The sequence below is a fragment of the Brachyhypopomus gauderio genome, chromosome 12 (genome assembly GCF_052324685.1).
Source record: "Brachyhypopomus gauderio isolate BG-103 chromosome 12, BGAUD_0.2, whole genome shotgun sequence".
Classification (NCBI taxonomy): domain Eukaryota; kingdom Metazoa; phylum Chordata; class Actinopteri; order Gymnotiformes; family Hypopomidae; genus Brachyhypopomus; species Brachyhypopomus gauderio.
In genome coordinates this window covers 10412717-10432930 of record NC_135222.1, presented here as the reverse complement: position 1 = coordinate 10432930, position 20214 = coordinate 10412717, and the positions used below count along the sequence as shown (strand labels likewise).

At 43.5% G+C, this 20214-nt stretch overlaps 1 protein-coding gene across 1 annotated transcript; it reads right to left on the bottom strand.

Annotated features, from left to right (window-relative positions):
• Nucleotides 1–12928: 12928 nt before the first annotated feature.
• On the bottom strand, nucleotides 12929–17372 carry LOC143527795 (uncharacterized). The gene is made up of 4 exons (XM_077023093.1): nucleotides 17080–17372; nucleotides 16678–16998; nucleotides 15570–15863; nucleotides 12929–15444 (listed from the first exon to the last, which is right to left on the bottom strand). The coding sequence occupies exons 1-4, from the start codon at nucleotides 17315–17317 to the stop codon at nucleotides 15302–15304; spliced, it is 996 nt and encodes a 331-aa protein (XP_076879208.1). The 5' UTR covers nucleotides 17318–17372; the 3' UTR covers nucleotides 12929–15301.
• Nucleotides 17373–20214: the final 2842 nt, after the last annotated feature.

Genomic DNA, 20214 nt, shown 5'->3' with positions numbered 1-20214 from the left:
GTCCTGCTCAGCTTTCATTCTGCATCATCGTTCATCATCTCATGTTATTTGTTATGTGTTGATAAGATAAAGTTAATAGTTATCTATTAGCAAACTAATACTTATCATTATTGTGGATCCTAGAGCAAGTAACGCCAATGCCTTTCTAGAAAATGTCATCTATTACCTTACATGTAACTAACATAATACAGGAAGATGATAAACTCCTGCACCTAACATCTGGAGGCATGCAACAGGCTTGGCTAGGATGTATTAACCAACCAACGACTATGATCTAATAATACCTACTACTATGCTCATGACCCATCGTCTCAACTACCCAATACTACTAAGAAGACAAGATAAATTTCACACACCCTATGCACACACTAGTTGCTTGAACAGAACACAGCAGCAACTACAATCTGATACTGGCTCGACAAGGATCCAGAAGCACAGCGCACTATGTTCATGGTCCATTCCCTCAACTGCCAAGTACTAAGACCACCACACAAACCTGGACTGACCTTCAAAACAAGGTGACAAGGACACACACAATACCTTGCAAGCTTTTCCTTGGGGTCATCAGGAAGGCACCTCCCTTCGTTGGTGTTTTTCAATTAATTGAGCCCCCAACACCTCCAGAAGGCTCATCAGTGGAGTCTGGTGTCCCAGACCCACCTCCCTCCAAGCTCACAATGTAGCCCATCACAAAATTTACTAACAACCCTGCTACCCGATCGGAAAAGCCAAGTGACAATCCTACTCATATCCCAACATCACACACACCACTCTTCAAGTACTATCCTTACCCCACCTAACCTCAGCCCTTCTTAGCCACACCCACTGACTAGATCTCTCAGCTACCGCTGACAACTCCTTTACCACTACCACTACTCTCATCGCACAGCCTCTAAATCCAGCCAGTAGTCTTGTGGCAGACTTTGCCACGAAACCCCTAGCCCCTACCTCTACAGGTCTAATATGTGCTTGCCAGCCCCGCTCTCTTACCTCAGCCACCAAATCTGCATACTTCAACCTTTTCCTTTCATATGCGGCATCAACTTCGTCTTCAAATGGAACAGTTAGCTCTATGAAATACACTATCCGCTTACTTTCAGAATACAACACATCTGGCCTCAAGTTTGTGACTACAATACACTCTGAAACCTGCAATTTACAGCCTACATCAACCAACAGTTTCCAATCTCTTGCATCAGCCCACTTACCACCAACTTTTGAAAACTGTGCTGGCTCCTTGCTATGCTGCCCCTCACACACAAACCTAATTACTCTATTGGAACTAGCAACTGGCATGCCATTAACTTCCAACCGCTTCTTATCAAGTGCACCTGCCAATGATTTAAGTACCTGATTATGCCTCCATGTATAACGTCCCTGTGACAAACTCACCTTGCATGCCGACAGGATGTGCTTCCTGCACATAGCTTACAAGTTGGATCCTCACCTAACCACTGCCCAAGGTTTTGTGGAGTTGGAAGCACATCATAAGTAGCTCCCACAAGAAATTTTATACGACTTGCATCCAATGCCCACAACTCTTGCCAGGTGATTCTCCTCTTCTCCACACTTTCCCATTTCATCCACCGACCCTGCTTACTCTGTCCTGCAGCTTTTGCTCATCTTACTTCCTCCTCCTGCTCTCGAATAAAACCAGTCACCATTCACCTTCTCTCAGGTGATGTGGCCTTGCTGAATGCCCTCCATGTATCACCTGGCCCTAGTCCTGCCCTCCCTTTTTGCACCTGCCCTATAACCTCTCTATGCTCCAACGCCCTCTTTGCTGCCTGAGTAGCCTCTTGGGAATTCCACTTTCTTCCTGTACGTCACTGGTGCCGCTGCTTTGATCAGTGCATCTTTCGACCCTATCAACAACATTTCTCGGCCTACCTTGGCACATTTAAACTCCTCAACTAAGCTTGTTAGTGGCAGTTCTAGCACTCCTCTCCCAAACCATGCCACACTACTAAGACAATGTGGAACCCCAAGCCATTTTCTTACAGCCTTATTAACAATCCTTTCTAGCCTCTCCACTTCAGTCATCGGAATATCATACACTGTCAGTGGCCACCTTAAACGAGGCAACAATCCAAACTGCAAACACCACAACTTTAATTTACCTGGCAAAAAGGACTTATCAATATTATTAATAGCCTCACCCAACTCCTTCCTTAACTTTACAACCTGCTCTTTGTCGTTCAGTGTTGCGGGGTACCACCTACCTAGACTCTTAACTGATTACCTAGACTCTCAACCTGCCGCTGGACTTCAACCGACTGACTCGAACAATTCTGTGCAAGGTATTGTTCAATGCGGGGCCCCTGCACATTAGTGTTAGCTAGTGCTAAATGTCCAAATAAACCCATATAACAAGTTAGCATTGTTAGTCGGGGGTGTGCGAATGCGCACAAACCGCTTGAGGTTTTGTTATAAGGACCCAAGTGCCAAACCACAAACAAATAAAAAAACAATGAACAGAAACCTCCGCCAGAAAGGAATGCGGTAAAAGCGCGAAAAGAAAAACCCCCTTGAGAAAATATACACCAAGGGGAAAAAACGAGGGAGAACAAAGGAAAACACGGAGAAGACTCGACGCGAGGTAAGTACAAAATAAGAAATATAACTCACTAGAGAAAAACAAAAACACGGAGTGGAGATGACGCGAAGAGGATAACCAGAAAGGAAAAACAAATTAAAAACCCACAACTAAGGAACGCGGAATGAGATCAACGCGAAACTGGAGATCAATTGAACAGGAACGATAGAAATAACAAATCAAAGAACGCGGAATAAGATCAACGAGAATACAAGAGAGTAGGTAAGGAAACGAAAACCGTCAGGGAAGGACTGACAATCAAGCCAAAAGCGGCGAAAAATAAAACCCTTCCTAACTAAACCAAAAACTGTATAGGAAGAATATAGTGGGAAGAAAACTTGAGAATGACCCAAAGGGTGCAGGAGTGAACACTCGAAAAGACAGGGGAAAGCGAAGAGAAAAACACTGTAGAGAAAACACAGAGAGTAACGCAATGAAAACCACGATACCGGCTGACCGCTCGAAAGACCAAACAACTCAGCAAAGATGAGCCGCAGCCGGCTTCCTTAAGAAGGAGTAAATTCGGCTGCGGATCATTTTCGCTGATTGCGCGACGTAGACTGAGAACGCCCTCTGGTAGTCGTATATGTTGTGGTGGGACCTGCCCTGACAGAGGACCGCGAGCGCCCTCTAGTGGTCATGGGCGGGGCAGTGCTGGGGCTTGCCCTGACAAGCATTGTTATTGTTTTACACTTACATTTCCCTGGTCTGCAGTTTACGTTCAAACCGTTGGTATTGATCACTCCATTAGGTTTTATTGCTCAGGGTCAAAAAGCAGTCAGACACCAAGGCATCAAAAATTAACTTTTCCATCAGCTCTTCTGTCCTCTGCATCTCAGGCCAATGTAACATATTGTGCTGGCCTTTGCACCTGACAAAAGAACGGTACATGTGAGAAAAGGGTAATTCTGACTGGGTTGTCATATTTCAGTTTGTGGGTTGGTATGCACCCAAGACATCCAAATGCACTCAATGGCCACTTTATTAGGTACACCTTGCTAGTACTGGGTTTGCCCCCTTTTTCCCTTCAGAACTGCATTAATCCTTCGTGGCATAGATTCAACAAGGTACTGGAAACATTCCTCAGAGAGTCTGGTCCATATTGACATGATAGCATCACGCAGTTGCTGCAGATTTGTTATACTGTACATCCATGATGCAAATCTCCCATTCTACCACTTCCAAAAGGTGCTCTATTGGATTGATATCTGGTGACTGTGGAGGCCATTCAACTACAGTGAACTCGTTGTGTTCGAGAAACCAGTCTGAGATGATCCACATGGCACATTATCCTGCTGGAAGTAGTCATCAGAAGATGGGTACACTGTGGTCATAAAGGGATGGACATGGTCAGGAACAATACTCAGGTAGGCTGTGTTGTTGACACAATGCTCAATTGGTACAAATGGGCCCAAAGTGTGCCTGGAAAATATCTTCCACACCATTGCACCACCACCAGCCTGAACTGTTGATACAAGGCAGGATGGATCCATGCTTGCATCTTGTTAACACCAAACTCTGACCCTACCATCTGAATGTCGCAGCAGAAATCGAGACTCATCAGACCAGGTAATGTTTTTACAATCTTCTGTTGTCCAATTTTGGTGAGCCTGTACAAATTGTAGCCTCAGTTTCCTGTTCTTAGTAAAAAAGTAAAAAAAGTAAAATTCATTTATATAGCACTTCTCACAGGCACAAGCCACAAAGTGCTTTACAACGGAAAATAAAAGAAAATAACAAAAAATAAAAACACAAAAACACACTATAAAACATACATAAAATACAGTGCACAAGGTCAACGGCTGCAACCTCCACCACTAACTAAATGCCTGCGTAAAAAGGAAAGTCTTTAGCTGTTTTTTAAAAGTATCCACAGAGTCAGCTGATCTTAAATGTGGAGGAAGTGTGTTCCACAGTTTTGGAGCAACCACCTTAAACGCTCGGTCTCCACGAGTCTTTAGACATGAGCGTGGCACAGACAGTAAACTCAGGTTATTTGACCTGAGTGATCGCGATGAAGTGTAGGGGTGGAGCAGGTCAGCGACATACACAGGAGCTGTGTTGTGTAGTGCTCTGTATGTTAAAGTTAAAATCTTGAACTGGATCCTGAATTCTACAGGAAGCCAGTGTAAGGATTTTAAAATGGGTGTTATGCGAGACCGTCTGCTTGACTTGGTCAGTAACCTCGCTGCAGCGTTTTGAATTATCTGTAAACATCCATGAGCTGATACACTGAGAGATGAAAACAAGGCATTACAGTAGTCTATGCGAGATGAAATAAACACATGGATCAGCATCTCTAGATCTGCTGTTGAAACCATAGATCTCAGTTTACTCAAGTGGAAGAAACAGGATCTTGACAGCTGTTTAACATGAGAATCAAATGCTAAAGACTGATCGAAAATAACTCCCAGATTTCAGGGGCTAGAGTGGACAGCAGAGGAAAGAAGCCCAAGATATGGCTTAATCGTTTGACAAACTATGAACCTCACTTGGTTTAAAAAAGAAATAAAGCTGAATATCATCAGCAAATAAATGATAGGAAATATTAAAACTATTTAAAATCTGCCCCAAAGGTAACATGTACAAAGAAAACCACAAAGGCCCTAAAACTGAACCCTGTGGAACCCCACAGGTTAATGGGGTTGCCTCAGACGTGTAATCTCCCATCGTAACTGAGAAACTTCTCCCAGTGAGATAAGAAATAAACCAATCAAGTGCTGTTTCAGATATGCCCACCCAGTCACGTAACCTATTTATCAGTATTTCATGATCAATGGTATCAAACGCAGAACTGAGATCTAGCAGCACCAACACAGAGCAGTCATCGACATCAGCAGACATTAAAAGATCATTTGAGACCCTCAGGAGAGCAGTCTCTGTAAAATGCCTCTTCTGAAACCCAGATTGTAAAGAGTCGTAGCAATTGTGATTTTCTAAAACTGTAATCAGTTGGTTTGCCACCACCTTCTCTAAAATTTTGGATAAGAAAGGAAGCTTAGATATAGGCCTATAGTTCTTAAGCACAGCCGGGTCTATATTTGATTTCTTTAAAAGAGGCTGAACAGTGGCGTGTTTAAAATAAGATGGAAAGCAACCTGTTAACTGTGAGGAATTTACAATGGCCAATATAGCAGGGCCAACGGTAGGTAGGACCTTCAACAATAATGAAGAGGGTATCACATCCACGAAGCTACTTGATGGCTTTAGCCTCACAATTACATCCAGCAGATCTTCTAAGCTGATAGGCTGAAAGGAATCCAAAACAGTAAGAGAAGGTGGGCGGCTAGAAGAGGAAACACCTGCCACTGGCTTAATGCTGGACCTAATGTCCATGACCTTCTCCACAAAAAACACATTAAACTTATTACAGTCATTGACTGAAAGACATGGCAGTGCTACAGGAGGAGGAGCTACAATATTGTTTATGGTATTAAATAAAATCTTTGGGTTTCTTTTGGAGAGTAAAATTTGATTCGCAAAAAAGGAGGACCTAGCATCATTTACAGGAGTGGCACCCGGTGTGGTCTTCTGCTGCTGTAGCCCATCTGCCTCAAGGCTTGACGTGTTGTGCGTTCAAAGATGCTCTTCTGCATGCCTCGGTTGCAGTGATGGCTTATTTACCTTGAAAAAGTAATCCGATGACTGATTACTGCTTTCAAAAGTAACTTATACTTTACATATTACTTGATTTTAAAAGTAACCACGTTAGATTACAAGTTACTTTATGTCACGTCCAGCCCCTCCCTCCTCCCTGGTCCCCCCTAGCTTCCCACTTCCATTCGTTCCTACCCCTGTCTGCAGTGTTGCGAATAACGGCGTCATTTTGTCAGTAACGGGATAATATAATTAATTACTTTTCTTGTCGTTACAACACCGTTGACGTTACTGGTCATTAAAAGCGGTGCGTTACTATATATTGATATACTAACAGTAATCCGAGCGGACCGCTGCCCAGGCTAGTGAGGAGTAACAGATCTCGATAGGTCACAGTTTTCGGGGTGTAACGTTGCATAAGCAACGGAGCGAGGAGACGGACACAAACGCTGAGATGAGCGAGATTTAATAAAGGGAATACCAAAATCAGGGTCGAGGAGGAATGCATGGGTCAGATCGTCAAGGGAGTCCGAACATGAAACATAGAGCGACATACTGAACACCGGGAAACGAAACACGGGTAAACTCAGAACGGCGGAACAAACAGGTAATACAGGGCAGCAAATGAGAAATACTCACAACGGGAATACAACGCACGAAGCACAAGCAGAAAGCACAAAGCACAAACAAAACCACGGATAACTAGACTAGGGGAATACTGGGACTTAAATACAATGACATTTAACGAGGGACAGGTGACGGTAATAACACGGGGCGTGGTAACAAACAAGGAATCACGAAAACAAACGAGCGGGGCGGGATAAACGGGCAAGGAATGACAGAACCACGATAACAGAGACATTGGAGTGACAGCAGGGAGAGGGGGGCGTAGCCATACGTGACAGTACCCCCCCCTCAAAGCGTGCCACTCTGGGGCACGCAAGGGCAGACAGGACAGGAAAACGGACCTGGACAGGACAAAGCAGGACAAGGAGACAGAGGCAGGACAGAGACAGGGGAACCAGAGACCGGCCAGGAGCTGGGCTGGGGCATGGCGGTACACGGGGCACAGGGAGATCGGACAGGGCAAGGGGCAGGAGCAGGGCTGGACAGGACAGGACCGGGGACAGACACGGGAGTGGGGCCAGGGGACAGGGCAGAGGCAAACACAGAGGCGAAGACGTTATGGACAACCGAGACAGGGACAGGAACAAGGTGAGTGATGACTTGGGGAACAGACATGGGGACCGGGACAGAGACGACACCACCGGACACAGACACAGGAACAGGAACATGGACACGAACAGACACAACCACGGGGACAGGAACCAAAAAAAAACAAGGACGGAACACGGGAGCAAGGGGGGCACAGGCATAGAGGCAGGAACACGGGGCGGAGCAGACAACACACTGAGTCCAAGCCCACACGTGGGCAGCACAGTCTCTGTGGTGACAGGCGGGGTCCGCTGGCGGGCAGTGGGAACAGGCGGGGTCGGGCGGCGGGCACAGGCGCGGCCGGGCGGCGGTCAGCGGGAACAGGAGCCGGCAGACAGGCAGCGGGAACAGGAGCCGGCAGACAGGCAGCGGGAACAGGCAGGGTCCGCTGGCGGGCAGCGGGAACAGGCAGGGTCCGCTGGCGGGCAGCGGGAACAGGCAGGGTCCGCTGGCGGGCAGCGGGAACAAGCAGGGTCCGCTGGCGGGCAGCGGGAACAGGCAGGGTCTGCTGGCGGGCAGCGGGAACAGGCAGGGTCCGCTGGCGGGCAGCGGGAACAGGCAGGGTCCGCTGGCGGGCAGCGGGAACAGGAGCCGGCGTGGACGACCTCTCCTGGGTCGTGGAGACAGGAACCGGCGTGGACGATCATATTTAACTGACCGCTTCCAATGTGTAAGTGTTAATAATAAAACCTCTAAATCTATGCAGGTTAAATATGGTGTCCCACAAGGGACAGTCCTAGGACCACTTCTATTCACACTGTACATGTTACCCTTAGGCGAGATTATGCATAAGCATGACATCAGTTTCCATTCCTACGCAGACGACACTCAGCTATATTTATCTGCAAAACCCGATGATTTAGGCGCAAACAGTAAGATTGAGAAATGTGTAGAAGAGATAAAACATTGGATGGCGTGTAACTTTCTAGCACTAAATCCCGATAAAACAGAATTAATAATAGTTGGGTCTAGGGCTGCGAGAGACAAGATACATAATGTAGCATTGAATCTACATTCTTTTACTATAACCCCCAGCGCAGAGGTAAAGAACTTTGGCATCACAATAGACCCAGATCTCTCATTCAATACACATATTAATAATATAACTAGGGTAGCGTTCTTTCACTTGCGCAACATTGCCAAAATTAGAAACATATTAAATATTAGTGATGCAGAAAAACTAATCCATGCATTCATATCCTCTCGTTTAGATTATTGCAACAGTCTCCTAGCTGGATGTTCTGGTAAATCGATAAACAAACTCCAGCTGGTTCAGAACGCAGCAGCACGAGTTTTAACAAAAACTAAAAAGTTTGATCACATTAGTCCCGTACTATCGTCATTACACTGGCTGCCAATTAGATTCCGTATTGACTATAAAATACTTTTATTAACATATAAAACGCTGCATGGCTTAGCTCCAGACTATCTTAGTGAACTTATTGAACAATATAACCCAGCGCGTTCACTTCGCTCTCAGGACGCAGGGTTATTAACTGTTCCTAGGATCAAGAAGATCACAGCAGGTGGAAGAGCCTTTTCTTTTAAAGCTCCACAATTGTGGAATAATCTTCCTGCCTCTATTCGGGACTCAGACACAGTCTCATTGTTTAAAACTCGATTAAAGACTCATCTGTTTAGTTTGGCCTTTGATTAATCTGTTACATAGTTACTACATCTCGTATCTTTTCTCCGAGGTTCACCTGGAGAGTAACATTGCAGTCGGAGCCTACAATACTAGCATCGCTGCTCCGACATGGAATGAAAGCCTGGCGTTCATCAACAGACATTTACAGTGACAATATCAAAACCCAGAACTTTCATTTTTACCTTTACTTAGTCTGATTGTGTGATTTGTGTGTGACTTGTGTATTTGTCTGTATTTTGTGTAATTTGTGTGTTAACGGGCCGCCCAATGGAGGATGGGTTCCCTTTTGAGTCTTGGTTCTCCCGAGGTTTCTTCCTAATCCCCACCATCATAGGGAGTTTTTCCTCGCCACTGTCGCCTTTGGCTTGCTCATTAGGGTTCTGGACCCATAGTATTGTTAACCTTTTAAATCCTGTAAAGCGCTTTGTGACAACATGTGTTGTGAAAAGCGCTATACAAATAAACTTTGATTTGATTTGATTTGACGACCTCTCCTGGGTCGCAGGGACAGGAACCGGCGTGGACGACCTCTCCTGGGTCGCGGGGACAGGAACCGGCGTGGACGACCTCTCCTGGGTTGCGGGGACAGGAACCGGCGTGGACTGCCGACGGGCAGCGGGGACAGTAACCGGCGTGGACGACCCCTCCTGGGTCACGGAGACAGGAACCGACGCGGACGAGACGTCCTCGGGGGGCGTGACCGCCATACTGACGTCCTCGGGAGGCGTGACCGCCATACTGACGTCCTCGGGGGGCGTGACCGCCATACTGACGTCCTCGGGGGGCGTGTCCGCGTCCTCGGGGGGCGTGTCCGCCATACTGACGTCCTCGGGGGGCGTGTCCGCCATACTGACGTCATCCCAGGTCCGAGCCGGCCACTCCTGGGGTGAGTGGCTAGTACTCCCCCCCAAAAAATTCTTGGGGGGCCTTCGGGGAGCGGCTTCCGGGATCAGCGGAGGGAGGTCCTCTTCCATGGGGTCCGGGTTGAGCCTGGAAGAACACACAGACACACATGCCCCTCGGTGGCTCTCTTTGCGATGGCTCTGCCTCCTCTGAGGCGTCGGGAGCTCGCAGCAGCCATTGAGAGCCAACCGAGGGTTAAGCCAAAGCTCGTCTGTGCATTCACTCCGTCTGCCCGCTGCTTGCACCACAGGTTGCTCACCCCTGTGGCGTTCGTCAAGCAGGGCAGACTCACAGCACTCAATAGGAGTCTCGTCGTGAAAGCCAGTAGTGAAAGACTGCGCTTTCTTCGGTCTGCGACGAGACTTCCATGTTCCCACAGCGCCAGGGGTATTCCTGTCTCCGGCTCGTTCGCGCTGTAACACACGAGAGTTAAACTGCACGGAAGCAGCTAACAAATCGTTACAGCGACTAAACTCACCGGAGTCTCGCTCTCTCGCTGTGTCCTGGTAAGATCCGTGGTTATGTAACGTTGCATAAGCAACGGAGCGAGGAGACGGACACAAACGCTGAGATGAGCGAGATTTAATAAAGGGAATACCAAAATCAGGGTCGAGGAGGAATGCATGGGTCAGATCGTCAAGGGAGTCCGAACATGAAACATAGAGCGACATACTGAACACCGGGAAACGAAACACGGGTAAACTCAGAACGGCAGAACAAACAGGTAATACAGGGCAGCAAACGAGAAATACTCACAACGGGAATACAACGCACGAAGCACAAGCAGAAAGCACAAACAAAACCACGGATAACTAGACTAGGGGAATACTGGGACTTAAATACAATGACATTTAACGAGGGACAGGTGACGGTAATAACACAGGGCGTGGTAACAAACAAGGAATCACGAAAACAAACGAGCGGGGCGGGATAAACGGGCAAGGAATGACAGAACCACGATAACAGAGACATTGGAGTGACAGCGGGGAGAAGGGGGCGTAGCCATACGTGACACGGGGTAACACCTGTTTAACTTAACAAGTCAGTAAGCGATTGGCTTAGGCAGCGTTATGGTAGCCAATCAGAGCCAGTGTTTTTACACGCGCGCCGAAGCACGCCAGTGAAATGGCGAGTCGGGAGCAAGCCGAAAAAAAATTTGCATTTTCAAGGTGGCGATATAAACATTATTTAAGAAAATACTAATAATGTCTACCAGACTGGGTATTTGATTTATTTAATTAAGAATAGAGGTTTTATTGTTAAGTTTACTCTGTTGTGAACAAACCAGTTGTCTCAGGTTGAGAGAATTGAATTTAATTTGATAGAGGTAAATGCACTTTATATAGTGTAACTGTTTACTTTAGCTTTTTTTTTTTTTTTTTTACAAAGATTTGGGATTTTAAAGGATTTTTTCCTGCACTGGTCTGTGGATGTGCAATAAATATCAAAAGTTAAACTCCTTTCTGATCTACTCATTTCAACTGACTGTGAAAACTGCTTTTTCAAAAAAAAATCCTTATTCATCGGCATATAACTTTTTTTTCACTGTAACGCAAATAGTTACTTTCCCTGGTAACGAGTTACTTTTATTATAGAGTAATTCAGTTACTAACTCAGTTACTTTTTTGAGCAAGTAGTGAGTAACTATAACTAATTACTTTTTTAAAGTAACGTTCCCAACACTGCCTGTCTGTCACGCCCTCGTCGTTAGTACACACACACCTGAGTCTTGTTTCACCGTCTTGTTTTCTGTGTATAATACCCCCCTAGTGTTTCACTCCTGTGTTGGTCATTGTGTGACCGACACAATGATACGTTACACTTTAGTAGTTACATTCAGCAGCAAAATTAATTTTTTCAATACTCACTTTATTGGAAGTGCATTTTTAACAGTAACAATGTATCTCCTGATATACGTTTGTGTCGCTGTGCTGTATTATTTGTAAATTTATTTGTAAACATAAACAAGCGAACTATTTGTCAAGGTGACAGCTCCGGACCCCTCCTTGTGGGCATGTTATTACGTTGGTCACAGATCAAAGAACAGCTGGAACTGTCATTGGAGGCCACACCACACCCTGCTCATATCTGGTGGAGGGACCTCATGGTATCATCAGGCGAAACCTTCGCCATCTCATCACCATGCAGCCTTCCCTGGAACAGAGTGGTGATGGAGCAGCTGAGCATATCCAGGGAGGTGTTCCAGAACAACCTTCATCTGGACATCCTGTAGCAGTGCCACCGGAGCAGAATGTTTCGGAACCAGGATCCACTCCTACACTCAGAACGAGGTTTCTGGTTTGCACTGGTTGGAATGTCAACGTTCAAGCCTCAGGGTTGAGAGTTAGTACAGACAATACAGGGTTATTTTGTATTGTATCTGAAATGTATTGTTCTGGGATAAGTTTAAACCATGTGTGTCATGGTTTAGATGCAGATAGGAGCAGACCTTCCAGCCACAGGGGCAGAATAATCCCATAAGGTCCTGCCGAATCAGTGGTAGTCTACCCATTGATTCAGGAAAGGGGAGATGTGGTATAACCAGGGGTGTAGTGGGAGGGGGGGGGACGCCGTTCCCCCACTTTTTTTTTAACAGGTGTTAAAAATATTTTATTTTGTTAATATATTTTTGACGCCGTTCCCCCACTTATTTTAACAGGTGTTGCTCTTGCTGAGACTGTTACGTCTAAAGCTAGGTTTATATTTGACGCGTTAGTAATTCGCCAACCACTGGCGATCGATCGATTGCGATATAATACTTAATTTGTGTACAACAACGTACACCCCCCCCAACAACTTATACTCACCATCCCGCCACACACAATTCGACCCCTCACTTATTTTTTTAGGACTACACCACTGGGTGTAACCGAAGCGGAGGGCCTCAGTGTCAAGGAAATATGATGTGTACTACTCTGCAGGAAGAGCACATAACGTTTAATAGACACGCTATACTTGCAGTTGGACTCACGCGAGTTTATTACAAAGACAAGACAAACATGACTGTGTAACTCAATTGCCTTCAAATTGCCTTTAGCTTTTCACTCGAACCAAAATAGGGTTACGTTCCTATGTTCGTGTCTGTCCTTAGTCTGGTAATTTTCAGCAGCAGTATTATACATTTTGCACTTAAGGCTGCTATCTTGTGGACTGTTACAGTTTTTGGGGACAGTTGTTTGTTCAACAGTAATTGAATGCATTTTTTATGGCGTCTTCTGATGAGTTTTTATTTTGAATCCTGCACCTGACAAATTGTAACGTTTACCAGAAGCAGGGGTGATGCAATTGCAAAACACAAGAATGAAACACAGAATACAGATAGGAACAATACTAAACAACAAAGGGCTAAGACTATAGAACAGGACTATGTGACAACTAGCAAAATCCAACACACATTGGAACATTACTAACACACATGCTACATGAACTTAAAGGGGAGAAACATAATATAACAAGGGGAGTAGCGACTAACGGAAAATAGAGAAATGTGTGACTAAGCAGACCATGGAGGAACATAACTAAAGAAGACCAGTGTTAATTTTGTTGATGAATAATTTTCGTCATAGTTTTTGTCAACGAACCTTTTTTTCACGACGAAAACGAGATGATAACTAAATAAAAACTATACGAAGGGATAAAAACGATGACGAAATTAATGGTCATTTTCGTCAATGAATAAAAATGAGACGAAAATATTGGTCAGCGACGACATTCAATCAGATCTGATTTAGTTTTGAGAACGGTAGGGATAAGTTAAGAAGAGATCCAACTGTAACTACTTTAGCGTACACGGGGAGGCGGGACAAACTGGGTAACCGTCCAATCAGTACTACCGTCTTCACATTGCACAGAACTGGGGAAGACCATACCAGCCTGTGAACTGTGGTCACTCTGATATTCAACTCGAAGTTAACTCAACAATGTCAGCAGGGAGAAAGATAAGAGGCGATATATGGACACATTTCTCCTTTGACTTTGAGAAAAAGAAGACGGTGTGTAAACCATGTGGGACAATGATGTCGGGAAAAATATGACAAATGAAACATCTGCGGGCTATGGCATTGCTGTTTTTACCGCACAGTTTTATGTAGAATGTAATATGCATTGTTCATAACAAACTCCATATGTTTTCAGGTAGAGCGGGCCAACTGGTCATCAATGATTTGTTATTGTTATGTTCAATAACTATATGTTCAGGTCAATAAAGTTGTTTGGAAATTTGTTTTGTATATATTGCACATACAAACAATAATATTCTGTAAATGGTTAATAAATGTTTCATTTTGTGCAAGTGTATATAATGACTATTACACCATTTATATTTTAGTCAACTAAATTCTTTTGATAATTAGTTGACTAAAACTAGACTATGACTAAAAACAAATCCAATGACTAAATTATGACTAAAACTAAATGACATTTTAGTCAAAATACTAAGACTAAAACTAAATCAAAAATTGCTGTCAAAATTAACACTGAACAAGACTACAGGTAAACATGACCAGCGTAAAACACAACGAAAGAGAAACTAACAATACCATACAACTTTCACCAGGATAGACTACACGGGCGGGGAGGTAGGGCAATGAGGAGAAAACATATACTACAAGGAAATAGGAAACAAGACAGAGAACATTAACAAGCAGCACAATCAGTAATACAAAGAACAGAGCAAGAAAGCAAGGAGGGACTCATGACCGAAACAGAAAGGTGAAACAGAGGGGATGATATACACTGAAATAGGGGAGCAAAAATGAGACACATGTGCAAGTACTGAGGACAGGGGCATGACAGACAGAAGGGAAACCAAGGAAATGGGGAAAACTAGGTGGGACCAGGGAGGAAGGAAGAGCTGGACATGACACAAATAACCCAAAGTATGAAAAAACTAAAATTAATAAACTAATTAAACTAATAAAAACTTGCAAACATGCTCTAAACGAATTAAAACTAAATGAATTAGAGAAAAAGTTCAATTTAAAAAAATTACAATAAAAAAATAATTGAAAAACTAAACTATAATGAAAAATCCAAAACTATTATAACCTTGGTCCAGGGTCAGATGTCCATGAAATAATGATCATGAAACAATGAAACTGATGAATGCAGGTAAGAATCCAGACAGGCAATAGAAGAATAACTGTCTGGTACACAGGCAATCACAGAAAGCTGGCAATACTTCACAGTCTGTGAGGTCCACTGGGTGTATATATACATGGGAATGACATCTAGTACTCAGATGATCTAGCGTCTCGTTGTGGCATCATGGATGTTGTAGTCCTCTTTGGCCAGAGACGTGACATTAACCAATTGTTTTAAGCCATGTCTTAGTTCTTCTGTATTTAACTAGCCGTTTTCCTTAATAAACTGTAGAAATCTTTATGATCCTTTTTTTTAATGGTACCAGCTCTGGGCCAAAATCTTTTTTGTATACAAATCGAAACCAGCAGAATTAGACACAAAATACTCCAACAGGTATACATCACTGAAAAAGAACAGTAAAAGAATCATGGATTATAATGAAGATTAAGGTAGGCCATTAAAAACATGATTATTCATGCTAAATTGTTGATGAGGAATTAGTTAATAATGAAAACAAATAGTTCATACCTATCGGAGGACTGCTTGCAACTTGAACATATACTTCTTTTATTTTCCTATACCCATTAGCAGTCTTCACAGTGTATCTCCCTTCATCTGCCTTTGTTAGGTGCCCCACAGAGAAATGCCCATTTTTGTATTTATACCTTGCATATGTATCTTTTTTGCAAGATGCCCAGTCCACAAAGATAGAGCAAAGCCACTGTGGTGAGTCACCGTTGATAAACTCAATCTGAACTTCCTCCGGTGGAATAAGAATCTTCAGGGATTCTCCATCATACAGGTGAAGTTTTAAAATATTCTCTAGAAAAGGCAAAGCAGACGATAGAAGCAAAAACACTTTTAAAATCTGTGATATGCAGAAGCAAAATATTGTGATATTCTTAGATGGCAAATCAGACAAGAAATGCAACATTAGAATATCAATGGCAGCCATTTGTGCTTTCAATGTCACATAAGCCACTTCAGCAATGGCATGAGAATCAACTGAATCAATTGAATCAACTAAATCAATTTAATTAACTAAATTAATTTAATTTAATCAACTGGGACTGGGATCCACTGTGATAAACTCTTATCTGTGCTAAACCATTATCTGTTACCTTTATGCCACATTCTGCTGTGGCTGATCTGCAGTGGAAAACTGTACCTTGGTGTACAGTGGAGACCTAACTGCTACATTCTGTGTTAAATTCATGTTACAACATGTTATCATTCTTAAATCCATGTGAAATACAGGAACACAACACCAGTTGTAATTCACATGACAAGCAGATCAACTGTATCCTGTAGATTTTCTGATAATCCTGATAAGTTACGGGGGCAGTCATGGCCTGGCGGTTAGGGAACTGGTCTTGTGACCGGAGGGTCGTGGGTTCGATTCCCAGACAGGCCATGACTGAGGTGCCCTTGAGCAAGGCACCTAACTCCAACTGCTCCCCGGGCGCCGGGCTAGGGCTGCCCACCGCTCTGGGCACGTGTGATCCACAGCCCCCTAGTAATCACTAGTGTGTGTGTATGTTCTGACTGCACAGATGGGTTAAAAGCGGAGGACAAATTTCGATTGGGGTGTAAAAATCACAATTGACAAAATATGGCACATTTCATTTCAAGTTACCTTCATATACATCCAGACTGATTATACTAAGAATTCCATGGTAATGGTCCTGGCACTGGTAGTGACCACTGTCTGAGGTCTTTGTTTCTGTTATGCTCATAGAAAAGACCCCTTTAGGCACAGATTCAACATCCAATATTGTCCTGAAACTGTACTCTGAGTCACGATCCATTTTGCCATTGTGAAAATCCAGCACTTTTGTATCTCCTTTCTTCCATTGCACGTCAATGTTGTTACTGTCAAGTTGTCGGTCAACATGACTGTAGCAAGGCAGAATTGCCGTGGATCCCACAGACACATGTACTTCAGTACTGTAAGAAACTGACAGGGTAAAGAAAACACTTTAGTAGAAAAATTTTTTTTATGCTATCATTGTGTGTGTGTCATTACGTGCATACTAACCTGTAATATTCAGGAGCCATTTCCTGATAAGGGTTTTTGCTTGGTAGCATTCATAATGACCATAATCACTATAAAATGTGGGATTAATGGTGAGAGAAAAATCACCTTTTTCTAGACTTTTATTAGGGAGAAGTACTCTATTTTTAAAAGCAGGGTCAGAAAAGAACTTTCCATTAGAAAAGCCAGCAACCACCTGATTGGTTGTACTCCACTGAATGTTCAATTCATTCAATGCCATACCATGTCCTGCACATTGCAAAGTAACTGGTTTCCCCAGAACTGCTGTTATTATTGTAGATGTAGATTCTGTGTGGAAAAAGTAGAGTAGTTACTTCATTGTCAGTCCAGCAATGTAGTGAAGTCTCCAATACTGGAACTAAACTTGATCACTATAATACACTATAATATGAGATTGTACTGGCCATCCGAAATTTTATTATAGCAAAAAAAAACTGATTAGGTAACAAAAATGTATAATCACAACTATACTTTAAAATTAGCAAACATAAATAAATGTTTCCAATAATAATGTACCAATGTACTTTAAGTGTGTGGTGTTTTTCCTGCTCTGACACATATGATTTAGCTCACAAATGGGTTTTCAGTTGGTTAATGAGAAGAATCAGATTTGATAAGATGGAAAACCTGTGCACTGTAAGGGCTGACTGCTTTAAGAGCCAGACGACGTGTAAGTTAATAAAGGCATACATATCAGAAAGGATTGGTATGTAACTAGGGTAAAACATTATCAACAAATACACTTTTGGGCTTACGTGTTGTAAAATAAAATAAGGCTTACAATTTCAACTCTGAGGGATTCTTAATAGTCCCTGTTATATAAGGAGACCTTATTTAATGACTCAGTGAGGAAGACAGTAATGTATGTGTAGGACTGATCTTGACTTACCACTGAGATGCAGTATAATCAGGATAAGGCTGACACCTGTAGTCATGTTGCTGTAGCGTCTTTAGCGTGCGTGCGAACAAGGGGAGTCGGATTCTGCACAACACCGGGAACATTCTGTACGGTGAATATCTAAATTCTGGATGTAATTGTGTTGTGTGGTTATACAGTAACAATTTGTTTTCTGTAAGATGATGGTATCTTGAGTGCTTGTGTACAGAAGGTTAGGCTACGGTGTATCAAAGCCTTGACACTCTGTGGGTCACTTCGGTAACAGTCATGAAAATTAAAAAATGGACATCTCTACACTCATCATAACTTGACATAAAAAGGAGTTATGGCGCATGACGAGAAGAACAGAAACCTGTCGCTGAATGTCAGTATGAACGATTTAGTGATACAGTAGTAACAACAACATCAACACTGGGCTGGGTTTCCTATAAAAAGCTTAGTAAACAATCGAATTTACTCAGCTTTATAGTCATTGCACTGAAGGAGGTAAGATCAAATCTATTTCAGAAGTATACACGAAATATTTTACAATTAGTATTAGTACATTTACATTACTCTCAGCTTAGCCAGCGCATAAAACTTAGTTTGATAAACGAAAGCATTCAACTTACCCGAAACATATTCCATTAATGGAACTTTCGCTTTCGCTTTCCAAAACTACGGTGGACACGTATGTACGTCAAATCAAATTCAAAAATCGCGAGCGCGGAAAATCATTTCGCGCGAGGAAAAGTGCTTATTCTTAACAAACCTACTCTTGTGCGAACAAACCTACTCTTGCGCGAGCAAAACTACTGTCGCGCGCATAGGAGAGAGTTGCTTGCGCAATGAAAATTTGTCACACCCTTTCTGGGATTACGCTCCTGCTTGCCAGAGCCCTATAGAGAGAGAGTCGCGTCAACTCCGTTCACTCCAATGGACCAGTTTTTTACAGCAATAAGCCTTTTTCACGCAAGGAGGAGGGGTCAAGTTCCGGGCGAGGTGATGTGTAAACCTATTTCCGGTTAGCAGCACCGCTACGAGAATGGATGCGTTTTATTACTCTGCATCTTTGGCTGACCTTCCGCGCTTTAGGCAGGACGATGTTGCCAGAACCGTCGAGGAGCTATCGAGGACCAAACGAGCGAAACTCGATAAAGGATACAAGCTTTTTTTCGAGCAGTTTATTTTTGATTATGAAGGTAAATGGATCCAGTTCTGTAGTTTAGTTTAGCCAAGTTAACTAGCTAGCATGCCTAGCTAGCGTCTTAGCTCCGTGCTCACTCAACATTCTATCATTTATGCCTTCATCAAACTGTTTATCTTATTTTTAAATAAAGCATGTGTTTTATTGTACTATTATAAGTGCCTGCATTATTGTGTCTTATGATTTTGTGTGTTCAGTGTCCAATGTTGTAGATAAGGAGATCCGTGTAAGGGCTCGGTGCTACCGGTCCTTAAAAAAAGGCACCACACAAGCTAGAGGTCAAAGCTCACAGTTTTTTATTTGTTTCAAGCATTTTCAAGCACTTTAATCTAAATTCCAGCACTTTTCAAACCTGAAACAAAGCAACATTAAAATTGGTCAGGTAATTGTTTCTTCCCCTGTTGTTGAGGGGTGTTTCTTTATACTACCACATATCGTTTCGGACAAGCGGTTCGAGCAGGGTCGCGCGAGGTGTGCGGACGCGCGCGCGCGCTACGGTCACTCGCGAAAGTATAAACCTAGCTCAACACAACGAATCTGACCAAACACCTGAAGGCACGCATATTTGTACAAAACATTCCAAGAGGTTGGTGATTATTCCCATTTCTAGTATTATAGCATACAAAATTGTGTCCGATTATGGTATCCTAGCATAGTGTGTGTGTGTGTGCTCTAGACCCAAAGCCCAGACAGACTTGTACTTAGGATGTGCACGGAAAGCCTCTAGGCGGGATTTCACTCTGCTGTACACAGACTGCCTCGCTGGCCGAGTCCAGCTGAAACGACACGGTATAGCACCTTTCTTCAGCCACGTTTTGCCCTTTGCCGTAACGTAGATGTCTTGCGACTCAAAATGTGCGCTACACACATGCGTGCTGTTCCTAATAACCTGGAAATTCGGCCCCTCACTCCTTCTAATGGCCATCAACCACTTCTTTCTGAGTTCCTCGTCAGCTGGGAACGAGTGGAAACTCAAATAAGGCTGTTTTTGTTTGGAATTAGAGCACAGCGGTACGCTGCAAAAACACTTGCT